A 22,789-nucleotide genomic window follows, 5' to 3' on the forward strand; every position below is an offset into this window, starting at 1 on the left:
TGAGTGGTGCTGTGATCAGTCTTGTGAGTGCAGCACACGAATAGTTCAAAATGGTGAAAATTACAGATATACGTATCAAGCAAAGAGTGGTGATTGAATTACTTACCAAGGAAGAAGTGACGTCTATCAAAATCCATATGCATCTCAAAAATGTTTATGGTGACAATACTGTAGATGTGAGTACAGTTAGACGTTGGGTAAGACACTTTAAGAGTGGGGAAAGTGCCATTGTTCACAAGCCCTGAAGCAGCCAACCAGTAATGTCAGTGACAACAGACGACAAAAGCCGGATCGACACGCTGATCAAAGAGGACTGCCACATCCCAACAAGTGAACTGGACGATGCAGTGGGTATAAGTAAACCTGCTGTGATAACCATCATAAAGGAACTAGGCTACAACAAGGTTTGCACCCGGTGGATTCAGAAAATGCTGACATGTGAGCACAAAGAAGTCCAGAAAGTCATGTGTACAGAACTTCGCCAGTGTTTTGAGAGTGAAGGAGAAGTTTTTCTTTCGTGCATAGTCACAGGTGACGAAACATGAGTCCACCATTATGACCCTGAAACGAAGAGACAGTTGATGGAGTGGCACCATCAAAATTCACCGCGCAAGAAGTTCAAAAGACAGCCTTCTGTGGGTAAAGTCATGGCAATGATGTTTTGGGACAAAGGTGGGGCCTTGCTTATGAACTTCTTGGAGTGTGGTGCCACAATCAACTCAGATCAATATGTGGAAGCATTCAAAAGTTGAAAGCCCGCATCCATAAAGTTTGAACAGACAAAAACCTTAATGAGGTGGTTGTTCTCCATGACAATGGAAGCCCCCACACCAGTCTGCACATGATGGAGTACATTGCAAAACTGTGGTGCACTGTTCTTCCTCAACCCTCTCATAGCCTGGTTCCTTGGAACCCATTTTGTGGACTACAACCAGCTCAAGCACAGTGTTCGCAAAGTCATCCAGACAAAAGTAAGAACTTTTACAGGATTAGAATACAGCATCTGACTCAGAGATGGTGGAAGTGCATAGAAAATGGTGACTATGTGGAAAAATAACAGTGTATTTATTAATGATTGTGAATTAATTGATGTAAAAGGCATAGTTGAAGGAATTAAATTTTCTGAGGAAAAAAATAGGAGGCATTACTTTCGTACAGCTCCTCATAAATTAACCTTCAATCAGAATAAATATCTCACATGTTACCATACACTGTCTTGTATATTTTCACATAATTAGTTCTACTCTTTCATAAAATGAATAAGCCCTTCATATATTATATTTTAAACCTCAATTACCATTTTTCAGCTCATCTGCTTAATTTATGCAGGTCTTGTTAGTGTACAATAAAAGACAGGAACAATATATTTAAATATCTGTTTATTTCCAGCTGGAAATTATATATAGATGGAAATCATATGCTTCAGGGTATATTCATACTACTTCAACAGTGATTTCTGTTGTAGCATCAGCAATCCCAATAGCAAAGGAAAAAAAATCTCTCTCCAAACAGTACTTGTTTGTTTGTTTGTTATTTGGTTTTTAGGAGCATTAGCAACTAAGGCCATATTGCTCCGGGATATGTGGTGGTCATTCCCTGACCTTTCGCCATCCTCCGTATTTGGTGGTGACGGGCTCGAACCCCGGTCTAATCAAGAAGCGTGTGCTCCGCACTGCTGCTCCTTCCCACCTGGCTACGGAGGCACCACCAAACAGTACTGGCTACTTAAGTGGCCCCTTCATAAACATCACATTCCTCCACAGGTAAGGACAACCCAAATGGTGAGTCAGCTAGAGCTGCAAAGGCATCAACTACAATAAACAGGAGAAGGCTCATAACTTCTACCAAACTGCTAACTGGTGTCATTTCATCCCCAAATTTCCGGGATCTCTATACCCGACACATCTCTGAACAATCCTTAAGGACAACCCCGATGCTGCTGCTGCTGCCAAAGTCACATCTACACAGTCATCACCAGCCATTTGAATACTGGAATAAGCTGGAATGGATACGGATAAATTTGCAACCCAATCCACATATAGATGCCAAATCACCGAGTAAATATTGAACACAAACACATACACAACAAGTGTATGTGGGTGTGTGCCGCCTTCGGATCCTCGTGATGAAGTCTAAAGCTGTTGGCCACTAAATTGAGTGCCCATGCTTCTCCAGTTCAATAGATGAACTGTCAAATTGGGATTTGGTACAAGCTGTGTCATATAAAACTAAACAGCAACTGCAAGATTTGGTTTGCATTTAAAATAAAAAATCTTGTATATGTTATTGAATGTGCAACTGGATAACTTTTTTGCAATTGTGTGAACTGGAATTGATATTTGTATATTTTATAATTACGGTAGAGTGTCGAATATTCAAACATCTATAATTCGAATCATCGATAATCCAAATGAGCCAGCATTTTTTTTTTTTATGCTGGTGCCATAAAATAATCACAGTAAGCACCAGTTAATGTGATCACATTTGCAAATTGAATTTTAATTCTATTAAATGGCAATTCTAATAAGCGAAAATCAGAGGAATATTATCCACAGGATATAAAAATGAAGATATAAAGCAAAAACTTACACTTTTATTACTTTACCAATTAACAAAATTAAATATGTGAAAATAGGAATAATATTATCCACAGGTGTTAGCAAAATAAAAATAAATTTACACTTAAGTACTTAATTAATATACATACAGTACTAGCTAAACATAACACTTTGTAATCTGTTATTCAACACACTTTGTAATCTGATATGGTTTACCAATGATTTTATTCTGAATGCCAAGAAATATCATGACTGAAAAGGCAAAATGGGCAAGGTCTTCCTAATCCTAGACAATGTGGCATCACACCCTTCAGTGGAAACATTAAACAAAATAGAGGACAGATTTGACGTCATGTTTCTTCCATCAAACGTTACCGTACTCCTACAACCGATGGACCAAGGAGTCATCGAAAAGTTATTGGAATCATCGGATAATTTACAAAAAACCAAGTCTTGCATTTAGTAGAAAGCAACGAAGGAAGCATCGTATCTTTTTCGAAAAAGCTCAGTCTCAAGGGCAGCTGCTACATGTTAGTTGACACATGGGAATCACACTGCAAAGAATTTAAAAAATACTTGGGAAAAAACTATGGCCTATGGCAGAAGAAACCATAGGAGATGAGCAGAATCAAACTGAAGGAGCTGAGGGACAAATACTGAATGAGATGATCAACTTGTTTCAGTCAATCCCTGGGTTTGAAGACTGCGATGAAGGTGGTGTAAGGGCATGGATGGAAAATGATATGATGCTACAGGGTTTCCTGTTTTAAATGTAAATGAAATTGTGAATGTACAAGAAACTGGAGCTCCTGAAAATGATAAGGACAAAGATGATGATGAAGAAAATGATATCATCACAGGGCCAACATATGCTGAGGCTGTTTGTTAGTTATTTTGATTTTTAGGAGCATTAGTAACTAAGGCCATATTGCTCTGGGGATATGCGGTGGTCATTCTCTGACCTTTCTGCATATTTGGTGGTCATGGGCTCGAATTCCAGTCTAATCAAGAAGCATGTGCTACGTGCTGCTGCTCCTGCCCACCTGGCTACGGAGGAGCCACATGCTGAGACATTTGCCATGCTAGAGACTAATGGTTGGTATGAGCAACAAACTGATTGCTGTCCAACTCAACTACTCTTGCTGAAAAGTGTGAGAGCAAAAAAATTAAGTTTGAAAATGTTGCAGAAAAAAATAAGTAATTATTTTCATTAAAGCCTATGCACAAGGGTGTATTCAGGGGTGGGTAAAGAGGGCATATGTCCCCTTAACCAAAAATTTGAAATGAAAGAAAAAGAATGCAGGAGGTGTTCTAAAGCCTGGTTGCCATGTCCCCCTTACAATGATACCTGGACCTGGGTGCCATGTGTCCCCCTTACGATTATACCTGGACGCCACGTTTCCCTTACAATACCTGGATATGCCACTACCTATGCATATGCGTTATTGTGGCTGAAAGTTCCATTTGTTTTGTTACCTATCACTAAAAATATATAAAGTAAAACTTGGTGATTTTATTTCTAAATTTACTAAACCTTTTTTTTTTTTTTTAAAAAAAAGTATTTTTGAAAATCCAAACAAATCAGAAGCCTGAACTACCCCCGGTCCCAATTAGTTCGGATTATCGATGCTCTACTGTATATATAATTTTAATGTAAACCAGTGGTGAGCTATAGTGGGCTCGCGAGAGCCCATTGTTATTTTTTTTTGAAAATTTTCAAGTCCATTGTTGAGACGATCATTTATTTTACAAATGAAATCCTAAATGCAATTATTGAGTATCCAGAGCCGAAACTATTGTGGGGTGAGCGGGACCCCATCCCCAGCATTTTAATGGCGCAATCGATCAGTTATGTATTTTAAAATTGCTTCATTTCTGATTTAATTACAGTCGGACTTCTGTTTAACCAACTTCTTTATAGCGAATTTTTTTAAAATTCCTCCTGGTAATTACTTTTAAAGTAGTTTCCATTGAACGAAGAAAATTTCCATATAACGATGGATTACGAGAGACAACTTTGTATGCATTGTTCCCACCTCTGGGTTTTGGCAATTAGAAAGCACGAATTAAGGGTGAAAGGGATTACCGTTTCACAATGTTAGTGGTGTCCCTAAAACCTATGCAGTCATATACCGAGAAGTCGCACTAGTCAATATGTCAGAGGATTAAGAAGATTCCCGATACATATAATAGCCTCTGGTCAACCTGTGTTGTGATTCTCCTTTACTCCACAAGAAGTCATATGTTTTTCGGAGAAGTGAGTGATCCACGTCTTCCAGTAAATTTCTTCTATCTATGTCACAGTAGCTGAATATCCATGTGATTCCAACATTTTGCACAATATTCAAAGAACTAATGACAGTAGCAACGTAGAGGGGAGTGAGGGGATCGAGACAACTAAGATATATAAACTTTACGAAGATGAAATGTTGGCAGATTTTGAAATTTCATCACTGTGTAGAAAATGTTCTAAAATATAATGGCATGCAGGCAATAATAAAAAAAAAAAAAAATTATGCATTATATCACCAATCTCCAAAAAAACCAGCATGAATTAAGGATGACTGCTAAAGAACTTGATGTGGAAACTATAAAGATCAGTCGTGTGTTCGGGCCACAATGAGCAGCATGTAGCTTGCGGATGGCAATTGCGGGTTAAGGGAATTATCCTGCATTGTGCAAACATTTTGAATCTGAAGTAAAATATTCGGGATTATTAAATCGACTTTTAAATCTGGAATTTCTTAACCATTTAGCACTAATGATCGACATCCTGCAGGAGCTCTCTTACCTTTCAGAAGCTTTACAGATTCACTATGGTAAAAGGAGATAAATTAATTATTCAAACTATCAATGCTATTGCTAATTTGAAAAATTCTGAAGGAAATTATAAAGCTAAAACTGAGAGCATATTGAGGTGGAAAAAAATTATCGAAAAAGAATCAAAAGTAAGAAATTACCTTGTGACAAGTTATTAAATGCATTGTTTTATTCTTAAAGGATAAGTTATTAATGCAACAGAATGATTTTAAATAAATAAAGAAAATAATGATACCATTGAATGAAATTTTAAACAAGTGCTATCCGAAATCATGGAATATGGAAGAATTTTCATCTCGGTGGCTGACGGTGAAAACTGAATAAGAAATTTGTTTTCTGATAAAATATGAAATAAAAATTAATGATTTTAGAGATTTTGTCGAAGACAGTTTATCTTTAAAATCGAGTGAAATTCTCTTTTCAATTAAGAAAGCCAGAAATATCTTCGAAACCATTGTGATTAGCAGCGCTGAAACTGAGCAAGCTTTTAGCATAATGAATAATATTGAGTGAATGAATGAATGAATAATGTTGACAATTAAACACGTTGCAGATCATGATGACCATATATCTAAATGGAAAACCATTGCTTCAATTTGATCCAGATCGCTACATCAAATCATTCCTCTGTAATCATCGCTCAGCTATTGAGCAAAGCTCAACAACCAATATTAATAAAGAAGTAAATTGGCAATTTTTAGAAAAAAATTTCCTTGAATATTTTGTGTACCTTTTCCAGAATAGTTTGTTTTTTATGTAATATATTTTTTTTTATTGTGGAATGTTTCGTGACAGTTTTTGTTATTTGTGATATGGGAAATATTTCGTGTTATTTTTTATTCGCAAAATTAAAATTTTATCATGAAAAAATGTATCCATTATATTTCACTAGTTGTAAAAAAAAAAAATAGAACAAAAAAGTCATGCATTTGCTGAGAATGCATGGTAGATGGTTTATGCGAAACATCCTTCGCATTTCTTTTAGATATTTTGATTTGTATATATTGATTACGAAATAAAAGAGCTTTTGTATTGTAAATATTTTATTGATCATTTACAAATTTCCATAATTTCTGGTAGACAATATACAATGGATTTATGATAACTAAAGTAAGAGACTATATTTACTACTGCAATGTATCTAAATGTCTCTGAAAACAGCTTCAATTGAGGTACCCGATCTTAGTTGAAATGACATACGCAGCTGTTCGGGGCACCTAACAACGGAATATCATGCGCCCCGAACAGCTGCGTAAGCAAAAATACGAGACAAAAAAATAAATTGTTGACAAATCTTTGTATTGTTGCAGTCATATGACAAATACTTGCCATCATACTTACTGCAGTAGTAACTGCAGGAAGAATGATTGTGACATCATACTATTCAAAAATTCTAAAAAGTTAAACTCCAGATATTGTACTGGTCATGAAAAATGCACCAAGTGCTCTAATCATACTACTAATGAGTGCTCCACACAACTAGTGGTGTGAGCATGAGAAGCGCTTCTGATGATGTCACTTCTGTGACAGATCACATTTACTCGGTAGTTATCCCCCCCCCAAATGGATGTTTCACATCAAAAAGTCAGAAAAAGTACAAGCCCATTATTAAAATATTCACAGCTCACGACTGATGTAAGGGGCTTCGCCCTGTGCTCGCTTCTTTTGATAAAATAAAATAAAATACTAACAGAAGCTTTTGATTCTGTGTGTGTCTCTTCCTCAGCTATGAATACATAAATAGGTTACTATGTCTATATAATATCGGTGTAGATACACCACAGACAACTCTTAAAGAAAAATTACAATCATAGTGTGAAAAGCATCATTTCATCTGTATCTCATTGTGCTCATCCTTCACAACGAGTTACCATGCATTGCACTACCTCGAATAAGTAATGCTTCACTCATATAGAAGACTATTGTCACTTATTCTTGGTGGGCACCACCACCTAGACCGTTTCAAAGCTAGCTGTCATTTAACATTAGTATAAGCACATGATGCAAGAAAGCAAGCTTACACAGCATCAGCCAAAAAAAAAAAAAAAAAAAAATCCTTATTTCACCCATCCACTCACTCCAAATGTTTGTCAAGTTCTGCCTTGAATCTATTTAAGCTATCAACTTCTACAACGACAGATGGAAGTTTGTTCCAGCAATCAACCACCCACTGGCTAAAGGCAAACTTCCGCACATTTATCCTACAACCATCTTTCCTCAATTTGAATTTATGAGCAAGAGGTTTGTTTGTTTGTTTTAGAGTTTTATGGCGCATTAGTATCTAAGGCTATAATGCGCCCTGAGCAAGAGGAAGAATCCCATCAGCATTGAGCATGCTCAAACCATTCAAGACTTTATACATCTCAATCAGATCACCTCGCAGGTGCCTAGTCTCCAGACACTGCAATTTGCAAAACTTAAGCCTTTCTTCGTAAGAGCAACCTTTGTTCCATTCACTAATCTTGTTGCCCTTCTCTGTACTTGTTCCAACAGCTCTACATCCTTCTTAAAACGAGGCCTCTGGACCTGAATACAGTACTCAAGGTGTGGTCTGACCATTGCCTTATACAAGGGGATAAACACCTCCTTATCCCTGCTAGAAAAATTCCTGTATATCATTGACAAGACACCATGAACTACTCTTGCAGACCATCTGCACTGCTCAGAAAACTTCATATCTGTCTGCACAATTACCCCCAGGTCCTTTTCATTCTCTACCACTGTCAGTGTGGTACCACAGAGTTGATACGTTACTCTGGGATTACTGTTTCCCATATGGCTGACCGGGCTAGCTGGGCAGGTAAAGTGCCTGCTTAGCAAACCAAAGGTCGCGGGTTCGAATCCCGCCTTGGGCTTGGATCACAGTCCTGCAAAAACCTTGGGAGGTGCATTATGGCCACAGAAGCCGATGCGCTGACAACTAACTAAAACAAAAACAAACAAAGCTTCCTATATGTAGTACTTTACATTTGTCAATGTTAAACTTCATTTGCCACCTATCAGCCCATCTGCTCAACTTTTCTAGATCCTGTTGCAGAAGTGTACTGTCATTAGTGTCATTCTTCTGTCATTCCTGCCAACCTTCGTATCATCTGCAAACTTGGACATTAAGCCTGATATACCATCATCAATATCATTTATAAATACAGAAAACAACAATGGACCCAAAACTGAACCTGAGGGACTCCACTAATAACATTAGTCCACGAAGAGCAGTGTTCATTGATTACTATTCTCTGTCTTCTCCCACTCAACCATCCCTTTATCCATAGCAGCAATTTGCCTCAATACCACACTGCTCTAATTTGTGCAGCAGTCTTCTATGTGCAACAGTATCAAAGGCTTTTCTAAGATCCAAATATATGATATCAAAGTTATTCTTTGCATCCAGTTCCTTTGTGACTACATCATAGTATCCAATCAAATTAGTCAGAAAATACTTCTCCTTAACAAACCATGCTGTGTCTCCATGCTGTGTCCAAGCTATAAGTGAAGTCTTGTCTAGATGATCCTGCAATGCTTCTTTGACCTGTGCCTCCATTAATTTCCCTGGAACACAAGTTAAACTAACAGGTATGTAATTACCTGTGTCTCCGTTTGATCCTCCTTTGTGGATTGGGGTCACATTTGCACATCTCCAGTCAATGGGTACTTTTCCCCTGAATCCAGGGAAGCTCTCATAATTATGGCTAAGGGTTTGCTTACTTCCTTTGCTACCTCCTTTAATATAACTGTATAGATTCCATCCATCCCAGGTGCCTTTCTTGTGTTTATCTTCAACAATTTTTCCTCCACTTTACTCTCAGTTATTATAAGATTATCTAGCTTGCTGCCAGAGTTGAATACACCTCTGGCATTCCCCTCCTTGAATAACTGCTCATGTGTGAATGCCGATGCAAAATATTCATTTAGTTTGTTAGCTACCTGAGCAGGATCATCAACAGTTGAACCATCGATATCAAGTGGACCAATCTGATTTATCCCCTTCCTTCTAGAGTTTACATAAGTAAAGAACTCTTTGCTGTTTTTCTTTGCATCCTTTGCCAGAGATTTCTTGTAATCTGCCTTCGCCTGCCATTTTCATTGGTGGGTGCCTTTCACACTATAATTGTGGTTTTTTTTTAAGAGTTGTCTATGGTGTATCTACACAGATATTATATAGATATTGAATCTTAAACTCTTAAAATATTTTGCCTTACTGCATTTAGTTTATTTAAATAAATATGTTACATATGGAAATCAAGAATGTTGTCGTGTTAAATAAACATAGCGTGTGACCATAGCGGGAGGGCATGTTATATGAAGTAATGAAATTTTGGATATGGCATATACAGAGCAAGAATATATTCAACTCCTTGACATAATGTGGCCTCGACAATACCCCCCACATACACACTACTTAGACTCCCTCCAGTCACTATCTGGAAAAGTAGAGGCAGCAAGATTATACACTAGCTGATCCAGAAACCTCCTAGAGCGTTACCAATAGGTTCGGCCTGGTGGACTATCTAGTGGCTGGCCTGTGAACAGTTTTAGAGCTATACCCTCAAAATGTAAGTAAGGTTGGTTCTTGCCATGGTGTCCATCATAACTTCAAAAGCCATCACTCATGCTACATGAGGGAAGACTGAGGGGTGGTCCTGGAGCTTTATCTTAGAGACTAAACAGGGATTCTATCACTTCAAGCCTCCAATAAGTAAAGTGGTAATCTTACACTGGTTGATGAGAGTCACCTACCACTTAGTATTGCTTGGTAACACAGAGGGACAGCATTCCTCCATATTGTGTGGGAAGCACGTGATTCCTGCTTATACTGGTTTGCAGCTGAGTAGCCACCCCCAGTATACTAGGTGCTGTATTTCAGGACTTGCATATGGGAGTTATACCCAGAGTTACTAACAGTCCAACCATTGTGAAGGTGCAAGCAGAGGATTCAGTTGTCATAGAATGACCGGCCTTTGCCAAAATTCAGTCCAATTGACTTGAGTGTCATCTAAATATCAGTTCCATCAGAGTTTTAGACTCTAAGGTAGCAAGCCCAGCTTGTTGTACCTGAGAATATATTTGTGACACCTTCAGGGACTAACTATTACTGAAATAAGTAAAATCATTTTTAAGTAATTTATTAATAATTTAATGCACTACAGAACTATCAGTAGTATCTGACAGTACTTCGTTTGTAGTAGTGAACTACAACAGTAGTATGAGTCGCATATATTTAATTGTATCTCATATTGTGACTACGTATATTGGTGAAATGTTTCTGGCAACTCATACTGGTGAAAAGTTTCTGGCAACTCATACTGGTGAAAAGTTTCTGGCAACTCATACTGGTGAAAAGTTACTTATTCAAGGTAGTGCAATATCATGGTAATTCGTTGTGAAGGTAGTCAAAATATGAGATACAATTAAATCGATGCCAGTCATACTACTGTTATAGTTCACTACTACGAACGAAGTACTGTGAAATATCACTGATAGTTCTGTAGTGAATTTCCAATTCATAGTCTATTATGCCCATTTATTTTTTCTTTGTATTAATAATTTTCTTAGTATTAATAATTAATAATTTACCAGAAAATAATTTAATAATAAATCATTAAAATTATTTATTTTCAAATTATTTTCTGGTAAACTACCTTGATTTAAAGAGAAATGTGATATAGTTTACCAGAAAATAATTTAAAAATAATACCTCTACCTATGTGATTTGCAACAAACTGTTAATATACAAGCGATATACAGACTTGAAAAGTCTGTTATTTTGGCTGTTCGAGTGTGTAAAAACTTTCATTTCAATTTCAGAATCTCTTGCTTTTAAATAATGAAAATTAGCATGACTATATAGTCACAAATTTCAACCATGTTGCACACAATATCAATATCAGTCAGAGAAATGTTCTTAATCCTTACTGCAACTAATGTATGTCACAAACTGTCAGCATCAGGTTTTTCTCAATATAAGGAATGCCAACATCTCATTCATTAAATGAAGTATAAATGTAGTAGCTGAAGCTTCATAAGTTAACTAAATGCCGATGGCATCCTTACCCTTTCTCACATACAGAGGATGTAAATTTAAATTGGAAACAGATAGTTTCAAATTTAAATTTACAGGAACTTTCCTAGCAAGAACAGATGTGCAGAAATTTACATTCATCCAGATCCTGAGAATAATTAATTATAGGAATGAGCTTCCACCTAGTAGCGTAAGTGGGTAGTTTGAATGAATTTAAATAAGGTTTGGATAAATTATGTAACACCTGCTTTCAGAAACACCCGAGAAGCCTCTACACATGGAAATCTCCTGATCATAAAACAAGGAATAAAATTGATTACATCCTTATTCAGCAAAGATGAAGTTCCACTGTTATCACAGCAAAGTCACTTCCTGGTGCAGATTATGGCAGTGATCAGCTACTTCACATCATTCTCAAGCTGAAGCTGAAAAATATCATAAATATGGTTTTCCCTAGACAACAGGATATAGAAAATATTCCAAACGATTCCAAAAGATTATATAATTGAAACAAGCAATTGTTTTCAAGCTCTATTAGAACTAGATGAAGAAATGCTACCTGAGGAAATGTGGGAAAATACAAAAAGCATTATTAAGGATTCAGCAAATAGATACATTAGAGAAAGTAAAAAGATTAGGAAGCCATGGATTACAGAAGCCACTTTTAAACTTATTTAACAGAGAAGAACTGCAAAAATCCAGGGTGTACATGGAAACAAAAAATATCAGAAACTGAGCAAAGTCATCAATCACTGTGTGAGCCAGGACATACAGGATTATATCAATCGAAAGCATAAAGAAATCAAATACCACAACAAACGAATCAACACTAAGAAGATATTATTAAGTCCTTAAGACAAAAGTTCCGTCCAAAACTTAATGTAATTAAGGACTCCAAGGGCAAAATTTTAACAGAGGAAAACACGATTAAAATAACATGGAAAGAATACTGTGAGCAGCTCTTCATAGCGCCTGCTGACACTAACACCCCATTTTCAAGAGTGTGATCATGAACCAGTTCCACTGAAGGAAGAAGTCAAAAAAGTCATCAGAGAACTGATGCGTGGAAAGTCACCTGGAATTGATGAAATCCCAGCAGATTTGATTAAAGCTACAGGTGGGATGGGTGCCGAGTTTTTTCATAAAATGATTGTAAAGATTTGGGAATGGGACAGTGACATCAGATTGGAAGAAATAAATTTTTAAATTCCCTTACCAAAAAAAGAAAATCTTAAAACTTGCTCAAATTACAGGATTATTAGCCTAATTTCTCATGCTATCAAAATTCTTCTTAAAATCATACTAAACAGAATTTCAAGAAAACTTGAAGAAATGCCAGAAGAGCAAGCAGGTTTCAGAAAGGGCAGAGGAACCAGCGATCAGATCTTAAGTCTACGACTGATTATTGAAATATGTAAAGAATTCAATGTTCCAGTCGTTTTGTATTTTATAGATTATTCAAAAGCATTTGATTGTGTTCAACATGAGAAACTATGGGGAATAATGACTAATATGTGATTCCCAACCCATATAATTCAGTTGATTAAGCTACTATACCAGGAACAGAATGGAACTGTAAGAACCAACATGGGAAACACAGACCTTTCAAAATCAGTAATGGTGTCAGGCAAGGTTGCATTTTGTCACCTCACCTTTTTAATCTTTATGCAGAAGATATCATGCTTAAAACTTTGGAAGATTTAAACACTGGCATCAAAATTGGAGGACTGTAGATAAATAACCTTCGTTATGCAGATGATACTGTGCTAATTTGAAATTTCAAAGTTCATCTTAAGGAAACTCTGAGGAGAGTATGTGAAGCAAGTAGGAAAAAAGGATTTCTGAATGTGAGTAAAACTAAAATTATGGTGATTGGTGATAATCTTGGTTCCAGTAAAGTAAAGGTTAATGGGCAAGATTTGAAGAAGTTGATGAATTTGAGGCAAAGATAAAGAAAGCCTGCACGAGAAGCATGCAAAAGTTCGATGAAATTTACCGGTAAAAGTACTTTGCCATAATAGCATTTGTATTGTTGCTCATTCGGTAAACAGACGGTAGGTGTGGTGGGTGTTATCGGTCAGGAGTAGAAACTGAATCCCATGGGACATTGAAACCCTCCCAAAGTGGTGGAGGTAACCTGACCTTTTTTCTTTAGAATCACTGGTGGACTAATGGATAAATTGTTTATTAAGAAAAAAAAGGCAAAGGAAGCCCACACGAGAAGCACAGCAAACTTCGAAAAAGTTTCCGGTGAAACTACGTTACGAACAGTTTTTACGTCACCAGAACTTCCACTATGACTCTGTTCGTGATTCTAAAGAAAAAAGGTCAGGTTACACCCTCTCCACTTTAGGAGGGTTTCAAGCTCCCGTGGGATTCAACTTATACTCCAGACCGATAACACCCATCATCTGTTTACAGAGCAAGCAACAATACAAATGCCATTACGGCAAAGTATTTTTACGGTAAATTTCATCGAACTTCTGCATGCTTCTCATGAAGGCTTTCTTTACCTTAGCCAAATTCGATTACTTAGGGTCAAGAATAAATAAAAATGGTGACTGCTTAAATGATGTAAAGAGATGGCAGGCAATTGCTAAAATGTTGGTCACTGATCTGATGAAATTATGGAGAGATCATGATCTGCTCCTAAAGACGAAACTGAGAATCACTGATTCGTTAATTTTTCAGATTGCCACTTGTGGATGTGAAGGATGAAATTTGAAAACAGTTGACAGGAGGGAAATTGAGGCATTTGAAATGTGGTGTTACAGGAGAATATTGTGTTTCTTACCTTGATTGAAGAACAAATGAGTGGGTATTGAATAAAATTGGCAGGCCTAAAATTCTTCTTTATAGCATCAACAGAAGAAAACCCAAAATTTTTCGACACATAGCAAGATGGGAAAACTTTCTATTGAAGAATATAATGAAAAGAAAAATCAAGGGGAAGAGGAGCAGAGAAAGACCTGCAACTAGATAGAAGGATGAGATCAGTGAACTTCTGGGCATCACAGTTTGTGATGCTGCTTGCAGAGCACAAGATTGATGCAGTTGGAGGAATTTGTTAGTGGCCACAACAGCTCCTCATGGAGATATGTGACTGGAAGAAGAACAAGATAAATTATTTCAAAGAATAGGCAATAAAGTGAATTTTTTCTTTTTGCCTGGTGATGTATAGCTTCCTCCTTGAATCATTTTGCGATTACTAATATTAATTTATTTCCTGATTCTTTTTTTTTTTCAAACTGAAACCACTGCTAAGCTATTCTTCCAGAGAACCAAATAACTGGCTTTTTAATCCTGTGTTAGTTGCACACAGTCAATTCAGCCCAAATAATATTTCAACAATTTGTGCTTCATCTACTCCAATCCACACAGCTGAAACTCCTAATATCCATTGTTGAAAATGCTTTCTTTGAATTCACCACAGAAAACTTCAGAAATGTCTGTAAATTATCACATAATTATGAAAAATTAACAAATAAGTTACACCTAATTATATCCACATGTTGACTGACATGTGTCATGAAGAGTTATTGATAGTAAGTTTGCTTTACTGCTGCAGGCTTTCATCCAATCAGTAATGTGCTCTGGCTTTGTGACATTGATGCATCATCTGCAATCAAATTATTTACACACATACTTCACATTTCATTAAGTGAGTGATCTTGTTACTAATCTAATCAAAACGTACATTGAAATGTGCAGTTTTTAAATTTGCATTGGATTGCCAACAGGTCCAAAGGAAGTTGGAATTTTCAAAAATTAATTAAAAATACAGTATGTTTATAATATAGAACATTAATTTTTCAGAGTTGTATTCAGAACAGGTCTAAAATATATGTAGCATCAAAAAAATTAATAATTTTGAGTTATTTTTTGCAATTTGTCAAATTTTTGTGCATGGTCCTTGAGGTTGTCACAGACATTCTCTCAGATATGCCAGACAAGCTGTATTGGCTACCTCCTGGGAGTCTAAAAAAAAAAATGGAACTGATATTCGGGTGACATTCAAGTCAAGTAGACCCAATTTCGGCAAAGTCCGGATGGTCTGTGATAGCCAAATCCTCTGCTTGCACCTTCACCATGGTGAGACTGTTAGTAATCCTGGGTAAACCACCATGCACAAGCACACTGTGGGTGACCATCCAGGTATGAACCAACGTAAGCAGGGGTCAAGGTGTGGAGCCCACACCACATGGAGGAATGCCGCCGCTCTGTGTTACCAGGCAATACTAGGTGGTAGATGACTCTCATCAACCGGTGCAATGCCACCACTTTGCTTATTGGAGGCTTGAAGTGGTGGAACCCATGTTTAGTCTCCTGAGCTAAGTTCCAGTCAACCCTTCCCCATCTCTTCCATCATGCAGTATGACAGATGAATTTTGAAGTTATGATGAACATCATGGCGAGATCCAATCTTCCTTACATTTCGAGGGTACCGCTCTAAAACGGTGTTTGCAGGCCAGCCACTAGCTAGTACACCGGACTGAACCTGTTGGTAACTCTTTAGGAGGCTTCTGGATCAGCTACTGTATAATCTTGCTACCTCCACTCTGCCAGATAGCAACTGGAGGGAATCCGAGTAGTGTGTATGTGGGAGGCACTGTCGAGGCCACGTTATGTCGAGGATCTGGGTATATTATTACCATGTGTATGCCATATCCAAAAATTTCATTACTTCATACAGCATGTCCCACTTTCTCTTACTATTGAATACACCATGAATTGTCAAACTAATAGAGTAAGCTTATCTGCAAAAAGATCTAAACCTCCCAAACACTTCCTAGTTCATATCACAAATATACGTGATCTCAATTCTAAACTCAATGATGTCCATTTCCACTTGAAGTCTGCCAAACCCCATGTACTTTTTCTGACAGAATCTCAGTTATCAGTTGATTCAACTACTGCTCATCTCAGTTGCCCAAACTATTTGCTGTATGATTCCTTTCGCCACAAAGGTGGTTCTTGTGCATATGTCCATTCCGATATTCCCTATCAGAGACTTGGTAATTTGGAATCTCCTCTATTAGATCTTCTCTGGCTTAAAATCTCTCTACCTCACTGTGTCAAATTCATCTGTTATCTCTACCATTCTCCCAACTCCACTAATCACTTGGAGCTCTTTGACTTATTCTTTGCAACTTGACTTTCTACAGTCCTACTTTCCTAACAGTGAGGTAATTTTAATGTCCACAACTTCAGCTAGCTTCTGTTTTCTAGTCACACCAACCCAGCTGGTCGAGATGCTGAGGCTTTTGCAATTTCTAATGACCTTGCACAGATTGTTCATTTACCTACAAGAATACTGAACAAATCTAACCATACAGCCAATACGCTTGATCTTTTTCTCACAAACAACCCTTCTAAGTACACGGTCAAAGTGAGTGGTCCTTTGGGTACCTCAGATCACAACTTGGTGATTGTCTCTTCTCCAATGGAGCCTTTATCTCATGGCTATTCCCAACCTCGTATTGTTTGGCATTACAAGAATAGAAAATGGGATGACCTGCGAGATTTCTTTTCTTCTTTTCCTTGGTCGGACTACTGTTTCAAAACTTCTGATATCAACTTTTTCTCAGATCGTGTAAGTAAAATTATTCTTGTAAAAATGGAATCCTTTATTCCACACTGCACTCTAAAATCTCATCCTTTATCTAAACCATGGTTTTCCAATAAACGTGCTAACGCTGTTCAAGAGAAGAATGTTACATATCATAATTGGCTTGTTTCCAATTCTTCAGTTTCATTTTCTGCCTACACCAAAGCTCGCAACAATTGTAAAGCAGTCATTAATCAGTCCAAACTAGACGTTGCCTTAATGGTAGCCGAGCATTCTGGTCTCTTGCCAAAGCTATTGGCCGCAACTTTTGCCCATCTCTGCTCCCACCTCTGTCAAGACCAGATGGTTCTGTTCTCACTTCAGCCAAGGACAAAGCTGACCTGCTATCATCCCATTTTTCTTCCAACTCATATATTAATGATCTTGGTAAAACACCTCCCACCATTCCCAACACGCTCCATTCAATGCCTCCTGTGGTCTTCTGTCAAAAGGATGTTAGAAGGATTTTGACAAATCTCGATGGTAAGAAAGCTCCAGGTCCTGATGATATTTCTCCACTTGTTCTTAAAACCTGTGATCCTGAACTTACTCCTGTTTTTTGCCACCTTTTTTTCACTTTCTAATTACAAAGGTGTTTTTCCTTTTGCTTGAAAATTTGCTCATATCCAGCCAGTTCCTAAAAAGGGTGACGAGTCCCTGCCATCCAATTATCGTCCCATTGCAATTACTTCTACTCTTTCTAAAGTAATTGAGAAATCAATTAACCGCCAACTCTTATAAAGTACCTAGAAACCTTCCATCTGATCAACGACTGCAAGTATAGATTCCATCAGTGTCGACCCACTGGTGATATTTTGGCTTATGTTACCCACTTATGGACAAATTCAATGGAGAAGTCTGGTGAAACACAAGAAGTTGCTCTTGACATCTCAAAGGCTTTCGATCATGTTTGGTATAAAGGTCTTCTAAACAAGCTTTCATCTTATGGTTTGCCAACTGTTTTTTGTAATTGGTTATCCAGTTTTCTCTCTGATCACTCACTGAGGGTGATGGTAGATGGCTCTCTGTCTTCTAACTTCTCCACTAATGCTGGTGTTCCCCAAGGTTCAGTTCTTTCTCCCACTGTTTTCCTCTTGTATATTAATGACCTTCTTCCATTGACTGGAAATCCTATCCATAATTTTGCCGATGATAGCACACTGCATTCCATTTTCCATTTTGAAAAACCTTGCCCTGCTCAATCAGCTTCAACTTCTCGAATATCCGCTACCAATTCCTTAAATGCCAATCTCCAGGTAATCAAAGACAACTTAGTTGATTTCAATCCTTTTAAAACTCAGTCTTGTCTTATATCTCACAAAAAGGATTCTTCTGCTCCTATGCTTATCTTTGGTGATACCCTGATTTCTAGACAAAATGATATATCTCTTTTGGGGATTACCCTGATTTATAATCTCTCTTGGCACAAACACATTACAGATATTGCTTCCTCTGCATCTAAAAAACTTGGTTTTCTCTTTCGCTCTCAGCATTACTTTTCTTCCAAACAGCTGTTCACTCTGTACAAATAGCAAATCCACCCTACCGTGGAATATTGTTACCACATCTGGGGCGGTGCCCCCAAAAACCTCTCTCAGGCTTCTAGATTCCATTCAGAAGAGGGCAGTTAGGTTAATTAATGACTCCTCTTTAACAGAGTCTCTCCACTCTGTCTCACGACGTAATGTTTCTGCCGCATGCCTTTTCTACAGATACTTCCATTAGCACTGTTCTCCTGAATTGGCTTCTATAATTCCCACTCTCTCTTTTAAAACAGTCCGAACATGTGCCGCCACCAGCCAACATCCATTTACTGTCCAACTTCAAACTCACAGAACCAATTTTCATCTTCCTCGTTTATTCATTCAACTGCCGTTTTCTGAAAGAACCTTCCTAATACATATTTCCTGAAAATTACAGTCTACAGAAGTTCAAGTCCAATGTCAACAAATATCTTCTTTTGTCTTCTCAACCTCCAAACCCAAGCACGGTACTAAGTACTATAGGTTCTAATACCTCTCGTGTTTGGAGTTTTCATAAAAAAAAAAAACACAGAGGAAGTTCAAATTTTCCTACAACTGCTGATGGGTTAAAGTAACTTGAAATTAAAGCTACAAGACTATAAATTCCTAGTCATTTGTGATTGTTTCAGAATACTATTCATTTATGTAACAATAATGAAAAAATTTGCAAGTAGCTGTTCCCCCTTTTGTAGCTTATTACTGGCCAATAATAATCTCAAAAACCCCATAGGAAAGTTGAGTAATAATATCCGAATCACCCAAACATTAATGTAGCTGTGCACTTATTCTAAACCTTCAAAACTAAATTGCAAACCTAAAATGTATCATATTTTTCTGATGGATCACAGATTTTGGCTTGACACTGAATTACAAAATGTTACAGAAGACAACAGTTATAAAGAATTGAAATTTAAGAATAAGGTCAAAGGAGCTTGTGCTAATCATGGAAATTTTGTGAAATATTCTGTTTGAAATAAATTGTGCTCTTTCAAAAACTAAAAAAAAAAAAAAAGCACAACACACCTTTATTCCGTATGTAAACTAAAACTGAAACTAAGATAGATTCTAATTCTCTGATGAATAAAGTTGAAAAGACAACTGCTCTTTATGAAATAACTATTTTCGTAGCTTGAAATGGCATGGTCCATCTTCATCACATATCCTAACAAGCCAAAAACCTTCTAACATTCCAAAATCTATGAAAGAAATGTCAACTGTAGTCAATGACACAGCAACCAAATACACACTATCAAAACAGGCACTGCTGAATACTTTAAGAATAATGGAGCAACAGCTAAGTTTTTAATTATTGTTTATAAATTTACATTATATTTTCATTTATCTACTTTAATGTCACATTCAAGTAGAGAAATACCAAATTATATCATATATTTAAGCAACTTATAAATAAAATGTAGAATTTCAATAATTTATAATCAAATGCCTAATTTGTTTAAATTTATGGAGTCAGTAATTAAAGCACAAAGTAAGACTAAAATGAAACAAGCAGAAAATTGACTTGAACAGGGTATTTATTTTTCAACGCAATCACAAAAAAAACTTACACGCCTGTCCCGCTACTTTATCAAATTCTAAAGACCCACTGCATAAAAAGATGCCCATTGCTATCATAGTCATGCATCATTTTCAATCTCCAGATCTTTAAAAATGGAACAGTGAGATAAACCATGGATCCACTACTTTTAACCCAAATCTAAATATAAATTACTGCAATAGAAGCAGCTGGGTTTACCCAATACAGAAGATGAACACTGCCATCAGCAGAAAAGGTAATAATGAATATATTTTTTTTTTCATGGCATCCTTTTTATGCAATATAGAGTTCTTCTTCTTTTTATACTTTATACATTAAAATATCCCATATATTATAATTAAATATCTTATATTAAAATATGTATAATTTTCCACTAATGAAAACTTTTAATTAGATGTAAAAAACATCAATTAGATAAAAATCAGAGAAAAAAGTTTATTCCTCCTTTATCTTATGATATGTCACAGTTTCTCCAACTCACACACTGTACTCTTTCACATTTGGCTTTCATATCATGTTCATGTTGTCAGAATTAAGAGAATGATTAAAATTAAATATATTAATATTTGCCTCAGATAAAGCAATCCAAATATTTACATACACTTACGTTGGGATTACACTGGTGCTGTTCGTTGAGAATTTCAACTGCCTCCTTAAACTGTCCTTCTTTGATCTAGAGGTAATTGCAAAATTACGAATATTATAAAAAAAAAAAAAATCATCAATGTCTACAATCAATAATAATATGACAAACATGTAAAATTTGGATTTTTAATAATTTAAATATGCAATTCAAGTAAAAAATAATGTAAAAAAGTCAATCTTTGAAATATAAATATGAAAATATTACAATTTTTTAAACAGTCAAATTAAAAGATTAAAATGCCTTATTAGAATACAAAAATCCCATAAACTCTCATACAATCCAATATAAAGCATGTATTACAATACTGTAATATCTTATTAATTTTCTACTTTTTAACTATTTGAAATGGTCAAAAACTTAAATTTTTGTTTCTCTCTATTAGTAAGGCCAAATTATGCAAGAAAGACTTTTTCTGTATCAGCCAAAAATAAATAAATAAGATAATAATATAAAAATAAATAATTAAGGTAATATTAATAATGCAGAAAATTTTCTATGTTATGTTCCCTAAAGCTCAAGGCCTGTTCTCTAATAATAATACAAATTAAAATACAAAAGAATATTCGTAATATTCTTATTCCCACAAGATAATCTTCCAATTCTACTCAAAAACTAGGTGCCTCCGTAGCCAGGAGCAGCACTTCTTGATTAGACCAGGGTTCGAGCCCATGACCACCAAATACAGAGGATGCAGAAAGGTCAGGGAATGACCACCGCATATCCCCGGAGCAATATGGCCTTAGTTGCTAATGCTCCTAAAAACCAAATAACAACAACATCTACTCAAAACTGGGCCAGACTCACTGCCTCCACCATGTTGGGAAGCAATTTATTGCAATGTTCAGTGTTCAAGTTGCCTGCTGTAGTTGAACTCCATGAGATCTAATCTTTTGTTATTCCCTGAGATTCATAGGTGAGACAGAATCCCCTGGTTTCTGTCTCACCTATGAGGAAGAACAGACCTTCCTCATTCACTTTACTCAATCCCTTCATTGCTTTATACACCTCAATTAGATTTCTGCTTAGATGTCTAGTTGTCAAACTTTGTAGTCCACTTGTTTTTAGCTGTTCTTCATACGTACATCACTTTCAACTTATCACCAATCTAATCTCAATTCTCTAAACCTCTCCAGAAGTTAGGTCTTTTTTTTATGATGCAGTCTCCACACCTGAATACAATATTCTAAATGCAGTCTACCCATTGCCTTGTAAAGAGGGATAATGACATCCTTCACCCTATTAGCAAAGGCCCTATAAATCATATATTGGACACTGCAGTATATACTGGTGGCTAGGAGACATTATGTCCTCTAAACACCAATGTACACTGTAAGGATAATTTCATGTCCGGTTGAACTGTAATATCTAAATCGTTTTCATCTTGGACCACTTTTAAAAATGTTTTTATGTATTAAACTTTAGTTGGCATTTTTTTGGCCCATGTGTGTTAGCAATCCAAGTCTTTTTTCATCATAACCTGGTTCAAATTGCTAATCACCTTTCCCATCTTCAAATCAATTCTGACAATTCCCCTTAATACCCTCATCAATATCATTTATGAAAATAAAAATAGGAGGGAGCTCCAACAACAATCCCTGAGGAATGTCACTTGTTATGCTGGTCCATCCTGAAGATTAACCATTTATGATAACCCTCTGTCTCCTATCTTTTAGCCAGCCTGTGATCCAGTGCAGGATCTAACCAACAACTCCAACTTTTTTCAGTTTATATAGCAGCTATCCATGAGTGATGGTGTCAAATGCTTTAATACAATCTAGGTATATAATGTCAAAATTATTAACCTGCATCCAATTTTTATGACTGCATGAAAGTAATTTACTAGAATGGTTAGGCATGGCCTCCCCTTAACAAACAAATGCCAGAATCTAGATACTATTATTTTCAAGATGGTCCTTAATCACATTCTTACCCACATAATTCAAACCACTGGCTTATAATTACCCTCCTCTTTACCCCCCCTCCCTTTTTGTATATTGAGGAAACATAAAATAAACTCTGCAGTATTTTTGCTATGGGCTTTACTCTTGAGGGAAGGGAGT

General features: G+C 36.5%; 1 protein-coding gene across 2 annotated transcripts in view; it reads right to left on the minus strand.

The window, feature by feature from the left end:
- Ttc30 (tetratricopeptide repeat domain 30) overlaps nucleotides 1–22,789 on the minus strand; it is a 232,476-nt gene that overhangs the window by 207,635 nt on the left and 2,052 nt on the right. The window contains exon 2 of one of the 2 annotated variants that reach the window (XM_090376994.1): nucleotides 20,691–20,756. In XM_090376994.1, the coding sequence (XP_090233120.1) occupies nucleotides 20,691–20,756 (66 nt within the window). Of the gene's footprint in view, nucleotides 1–20,684; nucleotides 20,757–22,789 lie in introns of both variants that reach the window. The other variant, XM_090376993.1, reaches the window with a different exon arrangement.

Source organism: Mastigoproctus giganteus, chromosome 7 (genome assembly GCF_048544385.1).
Source record: "Mastigoproctus giganteus isolate SK-2022 chromosome 7, ASM4854438v1, whole genome shotgun sequence".
Lineage (NCBI taxonomy): Eukaryota > Metazoa > Arthropoda > Arachnida > Uropygi > Thelyphonidae > Mastigoproctus > Mastigoproctus giganteus.